Here is a 7,754-nt window from a genome sequence, read left to right on the forward strand (position 1 = left end):
CTGTAAAAAATTAATGTACAGTGAGTTTTAGTCTTAACATTAGAAAAAAAATCTATATTTTCCTGTTGACAGTATTTCCTGACAAAATACTTATGAATACAAAATATTATTTGACTTTCCTGTAGCTTTGTATAATGATAAAGCAGGAATAAATGAGAGGAAGAGGAAAAGAAGAACGACTATAAGGTGAGAGTTAAATCTGTAAAAAATTAATGTACAGTGAGTTTTAGTCTTAAAAAAAATGTTAATTTTTACATCATTCCTTCTTTGACTCTGCAGCCTGGGAGCTAAGGAGGCCCTGGAGAGAAGCTTTGTTGAGAAAAGTAAGCCATCCTCTCAGGAAATAACCCGGATCGCTAAAGGCCTCCATCTGGAGAAGGAGGTGGTCCGAGTCTGGTTCTGCAACAGACGCCAACGGGAGAAACGRGTCAAAACAAGCCTCAGCCTAAGTTCCTGTTTGACCAAAATCAGCCCAAACTGCATCACACAGATGAATAAAACACAAAGACCACTGACATAAAGCAACATGACAAAAATAATTCCACTCCTCAGTAGAATAGCAGAATAATTTTTTCTTTAAAGGTGGCTGTGAATGTAAATCAAAATAAGATTTACTGTGTTTGGATTGTTACCTCTTTTACTGAAAATGACTTTTTTCCCCAGTATTTAAACTTCAGCTTTGTCGTGAGCAGAAATGTCAAAGAAAAAAAAAACCTTTTTTTTCTTGTTTAAAGTTGTGTGAATCTTTCAAAACAAAAGGAGCAGCAGTCCTGACATTTAAAATGTGCTGAATCTCACCTGCATTGTTTGCTTTCATGTCTATTAAGCACACAGACCAAATGTAATTTCACCCATAAGCACCAGAATAAGATCAGCTTTGAGCCTTTCCAGATACCAGCATCAGACACGCTGTCCTTCAGCTTGTTTGTTTTTACTTGGAAAAAACGTGGACTTTTTGTTTATGAAGTTATTATTTTATTTTTCACATTTAATAACTATTTTCTTTCTAGGACTGTCCAGTTTTTGATTCACTGTTTAATGATGTCATGATGTGAGAATGTATTTATTTATTTTAGCCGTAGTATAAAAAAGGTTATTTATTTCAAATTTGACATCTATTTATTTGAAAACTAATATATTGTTTTGATGTTTTGTTTGCTTATTTTTATCGAAGTCAGAGACGTGAAACTTTGACAGCAAACAGATTTGCGGTCGTGATGTTTTTTTCTTATTTGTGTTGTCACCCTGATAAAGTGTCGTAGAAAAAGGAACATAAACCTGTTAAGACTCAGACATCGATGTGATGATTGATGGAAAACGTCTTAGTAAAAAAAAAAAGAGGGAGACAAGTGAAATCATAACAGAAACTGGCCCTTATTTTACTGTGCGAACAAGTGCCAACAACTGGAAGAGACTGAAATGAATCAACTTAATAAAAATGTTATAAAATGTCAGACAGAATGAGATGAAGACTCTTTATTCATGCCAAAGTTGTATTTATGTGGTTTAAAATGCACTTCAGCTCATCTGTTATAATAAAGTCTGACTGGTTTCGGGCAGAAGAAGTTACATCAGTTCAAACAGTWAATTGAGTTTTATGAACTTCCACACTGGTGCCAACTTTCATTTTTACAACTATTTCAGTAAATCAATATATACATTAGGACAGAGGGGGTGGGCATTTTTAAATAAACTAGCAGACACTTTCATTCAGGAACAAGTTGTTTCAACAGGGACTTATGTCTGGTTGWTTAACTTAAGTGCTGTCAGGAGAAATGAAGGGGAAAATCTACTTAAATACAATGTGAACGTTAAAGCAGGAAGCCTACACGTAAACATATTTTTTAACAAAATGCAAAGAATACATAAACCTGGAGCAATACAGTAAATTTTAATGTGTTGCAGATTTAAATACAATCTGTTTACTATAGTTGTTTTAGCTAAACTAAAAGGATTTTATCATCCTTTTCAATATTTTAAATATTTTGTATTCCTGTACCCTCTTAGTCACCTATAAATTACACTCAGCAGATTTACTTATTTTTAACAGACTCAAATGATAATAGCACTACTTAAATGTCTGCCATTAATATGAAAGTGGACACAAAATTATAGCTAAAATAAGTAACATTTGCTTTGTTTTTTGCAACACAATAAAATGTAAATAACTTGTATTAATTAAAAACAAAAGCTCCAAAATCTTTAGGTAGAAGCCTTAAAGTTGAGGGAAAAATAAATCAAAAGCTTACAAAATTGTACCTGAAGAAACTTTATTCCTTATAAWAGCCATAAACCTTTTTGCAGAGACAATTTACAAAGAAAGGTAAACAACAATGAGTATACACACCTTTTAAAACATGAAATCCTACCCAGAGAACTGCACTCAGTTATGAAAACCTTCATTCTGCTAATAATTAAAATCAGACGGATACATGGTTGAGGAGGTTTGAGGACGTTCGTGAGTCGTACGTCTCATACACATGCAARAACGACACATTGTCAGTTTGTTTTGGCATGAAGATATAATGGAAAAGAAGGCCAAAGTCAAATAAAAATATTACAATAAGATGTTGCTGTCTCTCTCACAAAGCCTGAAGCTGCTGACATTAACAAACTCACCCGGATAGAAAAATCAGCTTCAGCTCATGAGAACAGAACTTTTATATCACAGTGTCATTTTAGCATACACTCCCATTATTTTGTTGCTGTAGTGTGTGTGTGTTTTGTGTTTTGTGATGCAGTTTAAACTAACCAGAAAGTAACTGCACAGCAGCTGAAAGAGAAGAGAGACTGCAGGAAGTGTCATCCTGCAATCACTGTTTAAATCAAACATTAACCTAGAAGCACAAAAAAAAAACAAATCTTTTGATTAATTAGTTGCATCAAAAAATTGATTCAAAACTCTGTTAGTCCTCCATAAGCTCTAATTTGGGTTTAAATCTTCGTCATGCATTCTGCACACAGATGCACGCTGCTGCCTGTTTGCTTTCAGACCAATCTGTCGGACAAATTGAATGTTTTGCAAACATACATCTCCAGTTTCTATGGCCTTAAGTTCTGAAAAACCTGGTAAATTAACATTTACATCTCCAGTAGTTTCATTTGTATGATTAAAACCATCAGCTATGCGGTGTTGTTTACAACAACAACCACATGTTTAATTTAACTAAACAACAAACTGATCATTTTATCCAAAAAAAAAAAGACAATTCAAGTCGTTCAAAGATGGAGTTAATGAAGAGTTTGCCTCAGAGAATCAGATGGATTTTAATCGCAGGGTATGCCAAAAACAGCAGGTAAATGGTCCAAGTACAAAAAGCCGAGTCCCATCTGTTTATTGACAACCCCAAAGCTCTTTTTAATTACCATGTTTTTCATTTAAACTTGCTAAAAAGAGAGATCATCCATCTTAAATTGCAAAAATAACAAGATAGACCACGCGAAAGAGAAAATAAAAAGCAGATTCCAAACTTACTTGCAGCCCTTTCAAAAAGATAAAGTGGCAACAAAGATGTAAAACCGTGGCCACTCTGTTGTCTTAATAAATATTCCTTTCATAAATAAATCGGATGTTTAGTCCAAATGAATTTTTAAGGCATCCAGCAGAAAATGGGAGATTGATCAATTTGTCTGCCTGCATGCTTTTAATGTGTTTGTGTACAAGTTTCACCCCTGCAGCGTTTGAAGAACGACAGAACCAGCGTGTCTGACAGAGTCCGTATCAATCAGTATTAAGTTGCACTGGTTTATAAAGTGAACGTTACGACTAAGAAGACATTTAGTCTACTCCCAGAGCTCGAAGTTGTCTCTCGATCTCGTCGTCGGAGATGGTGGCCTGTTTGGAGGCGGCGGCGGCACCGGGGACRTTCTTTCCTGCAGCTGGAGCTCGAACCATCTGGAATCACACATTGGCAGAAAAATCCCATTAGCAGGCACCGCAACTTCAAAATAAACACACACACCGCCTTGTTGCAGCACCGGGTGTCAAGCAAAGCTCCCTTCTGCCAATCTAGCAACAAATTTAAAAAAGATGTGTTWGTGTCTAAAAATGATTTGTGACTCATAAGACCAGCTTCACACCGGCAGCGCCACATGTTCTCTTTTTCAAATTATAAACAGCAAGGAAATTTACTAAATCGTTTATTTATGGATATGTGAAAAGACTGCAGATATTAAATGTAGTTGAGCAACTGAGAAAACAGAACGCTCCTGTGTGAATCAAATGCACTGCATATCAAAATGTTGTCACATAAAATATTACTTTTTTAATTAAAAACAAGTAAAATCCTAATACTGGAAAAGTACTTTATTTTTCTTAATTTTCCATAAAGTGTGTTGGCTAAKCAGAACATCATCACTGGAGCTATAACTGATTTCTATGGAGAGAATCCTGTTACATAAAAGGGAGCGAGCACAGTAAAATTTGATGTATGCGTTTGTTGTTTAATATACTGTAGGGCAGGGCTATTCAACTAAAATGCTCGGGGGGGGGGGGCACAGTTACAGCAGGCCAACAGCTGAGGGGCCGAACATCCAGCAGTTAGTTATTATATAAATAAACTAWGTATTACAGAGATCTGTTACCTTTGAAATTGTTTATTTTGCTGCGTTTAATCATGAGTACACAATACAGAACCCAATGTAATAAAAGTTGTGTTATTAAAACGCTATCAAAACCAAAAATAACACATTATGTCTCTTATTTAACACAAATATTATTTTGAAATCTCTTACTTGCCAAATTTTTAAACCACTTTTATTTTCACTTTCAAAGTTTTAGCTTTAACTGCTTGTAGTTTTAACTGTGTTGGATGTTCATAGAAATTTTTATTAGAGTTTTTATCAGCTTCTAGCCAAGATTCTGACATTTCTGTAGATACCWCACATGTCTGTGTTTAAYTAAAAGAACTTGTAATATTAACAGAGAAAACCGRGACTTTTCGCTTAAGACATGAATTAAGCAATTGGCGGGCCAAACTTTGGTCACTCACGRGCCAGATGTGGCCCAYGGGCCACCAGTTGAATAGACCTGCAGTAGCRTTTATGAGCTATRAGTCAGAAATGTATTTTTTCTAATAACCCAGGATATGTGGTGAAGCTCAGATGTCCCAGCTTTGAATGCAGCATTACGTGTGTGAAAGACTCACAAGTGAGCAGATCTGTGGAGTTGTTCACGTACAAATCTTGACATGCGAATGTTGATGTGCTCGTTCAAATCTTGCTGTGCGTGCGCGCGCACATTGTGAGATGTGTTAACACTCCATATGATTCACTTTTGGAGTCRATTCAAGAAAGCTACAGATAAGGCATATAAGCCAACTTAAAATAATGCTTTTAACTAATTCACAAGTGAACTAAATTTGGTCGGGGAGGAACTGAGGGTCATTTCCGTCTTACACTCTGAGCGCTAACATCTTGTGACATCTCAACGTTAGATTGTGTCAAACATTGAAGTTTGACCAAAATGGATACAAATCTGTCCCATTTCACCATAAGATCATATTATGTTTTAAAAAAAAACATTTATTTTATTCACTTTAGATCATTAGACCTAAAAATATTTAAGCATAACTACCTAAACATCTGGATGTTTATTTGACCTATTATGTGCTAGGTTTTGTAAGCTATTAGAATGTATTAGTTCACTATTATTTATTAAACTGCCTGATTGTTTGCTTGCTTCAGCTGTGGTCATGTTTATTGKACAATGTGTGGATTTGTAGTGTTGCGAGGGGGGGGGTAATCATTTATGACGGCCCCCAGGGGGAGCCAGACACACAGCAGATGGGCAGCCAAGCACTTACTAGTCTGCAAAGCTAGAAGAGCTGAAGGCGAGCCCCACCGTGTGGCAGCTGGGATGTATCTTACTAGCTGAGTAAAAGCCATGTGGAACACTCATTGTTCTCATCACCAGGGGCTGCTCACTCACTTAAGACTAGATCCACATATGAAACTGGCAGCAAACTCAGACATAGTATACAGAATTAAATGTACTGCAGTAGTTGGAATTTGTGGTTTGGCGTACAGATAAGGTCAGTTTCATTATCTTACCTTCCCTGTGATCTCAATGCCGATCTCATCCAGGACCTGGTTGACAATATCCTGAGATTCCTCTTCATCCCCAGACTCATCGAATATCTCATCTAAAGTGTCGTTGACTGGATAGAAAATGACACGAGGAGGGGAAATGTGAAAACAGTAGAGGAACCATCTGATTATTTGTTACATTTTTAGTTTTATTTCTGAAAAGGGATTTGATTTACCCCCTTTTGTTTTTGTTCTTTCAAATATAAATAACACATACATCCTCTCATTCTGGTTTTGGTAAGCCTGCAAGCTGCGTGTGCATTAATTGAACTTACTCATCTCCTCAGTCATGCCCATTTTCATGTTCTCCTTCTGGAAGTCCTGCATGGTCTTCAGTGTCTTCTGTGGATCCATTTTCTTATTCACAGCTTGCATGGTCTGCACACGGTGATAAAAAAAAAAGGTCAATTTAATCCTTCTACATTTCTGACAAGTAAATTCTTTAGATAACCTACAACCTCAGCCTCATAGAAAACCATCAGATTGTGACAAAAAGCTTTAGATGTTTCAGCCCAGAATCTATAGCTTTATAAAAACAAGCAGAGACTCATTCACAATTTCATTCATTTCTAAGCAAGATAAGCATCAACACCACACCTAAGATCTCATTTGTACTGATAAATCTCTCCAATTTCTTAGTTTAATACCGTATTATATACTGAATAAATGCCATATAAGCTGTGATTTTCTTTTCAAAAGAGCTGTATTCATATATTTCTGTGTTTGAAGACATAATTAGTTGTTTATTGTGAATCATCCTCATTAACCTGAAGCCTAATTATATTTGCCCTGTCCATGTTTGGCTGTCCAAAACATCGCTCCTGGCTAATTTCTCCTCCTCACGCTTCATTACCATTGATGCCGGAGCCTGCTAATAAACATAGGTCTTCTATATTGACAGATTATCCACAACATTTTAATATTAGCCTGAGTAAAACTGTGATAACATGCTGGTAAAACAGCAGATGACAGACAGGGTTAAAGGCTTTACCTTGGCGGTAGTAGACATGGCACCGGCCATCTTCATTTGAGAGTTCATGACCTTTGTCTGCGTAGACATGGAGGTGACCTTGGAGCTGACGGCGTACGTACGGTTYTTCTGCTTCCTCAGCTGCACCAACTGCTTGGCAAGAATTTTACAAGCCTCCCGGTTACCGGACTTTGCCATTTTCTTAATCTCCAACTCCTGTAGAGACAAAACATGATATGAGCACAAGTGTTCAAACACGCAMAGTTTATTCTGCTTTTAAGTAAACAATGATGTTATATAAATAGAGATATTGTTTCTCTATACCCCTCCATCCTGTTTGTGGTTGCAGGCGGTGTTACTAGTGAGACCTTTGTTTATTTGTCCAATCAATGAAATGTTGCAGTCACACTATTTTTTTATAYATTTTTGGTCACAATTAATCTGTCTACTTTTAAGATTAGACTGAAGACTTTACTTTTTGATAAATCCTATAGTTAGACGTAAGTTTCCTGACTTATTCTTCATTTCTGCTGCTATAGGCTTGCTGGAGCACAAACTGAGCACATTTCTTCACTCTGCTTTCGTCTTTAGACTCTCTTCTCTACATGTTTACTGTAATTATTTCTATCATGGTTTTTTGTCTCTTCCAGAAGGAGGTGCACCTGGACCAGTCCTGGACCAGTTCTTCTGTGTTTAC

At 36.4% G+C, this 7,754-nt stretch overlaps 2 protein-coding genes across 2 annotated transcripts in view; one reads left to right on the plus strand and one right to left on the minus strand.

Annotated features, from left to right (window-relative positions):
• The window catches only part of pou1f1 (POU class 1 homeobox 1), a gene marked incomplete in the record, with an annotated part of 13,000 nt that extends 10,937 nt beyond the window's left edge, over positions 1-2,063 (plus strand). Inside the window, 1 exon segment of the mRNA XM_014011510.1 lies at positions 280-2,063. Coding sequence (XP_013866964.1) covers positions 280-520 — 241 coding nt within the window.
• Positions 2,064-2,253: 190 nt separating this feature from the next.
• chmp2ba (charged multivesicular body protein 2Ba) overlaps positions 2,254-7,754 on the minus strand; it is a 9,847-nt gene continuing 4,346 nt past the window's right edge. The window contains exons 3-6 of the mRNA XM_014011512.1: positions 7,079-7,273; positions 6,363-6,465; positions 6,052-6,158; positions 2,254-3,895 (exon numbers count right to left, since the gene is read on the minus strand). Of these exons, the coding sequence (XP_013866966.1) occupies positions 3,779-3,895; positions 6,052-6,158; positions 6,363-6,465; positions 7,079-7,273 (522 nt within the window). The 3' untranslated portion in view covers positions 2,254-3,778. The remainder of the gene's footprint in view (positions 3,896-6,051; positions 6,159-6,362; positions 6,466-7,078; positions 7,274-7,754) is intronic.

Source organism: Austrofundulus limnaeus, unplaced genomic scaffold, assembly GCF_001266775.1.
Source record: "Austrofundulus limnaeus strain Quisiro unplaced genomic scaffold, Austrofundulus_limnaeus-1.0 Scaffold81, whole genome shotgun sequence".
NCBI lineage: Eukaryota > Metazoa > Chordata > Actinopteri > Cyprinodontiformes > Rivulidae > Austrofundulus > Austrofundulus limnaeus.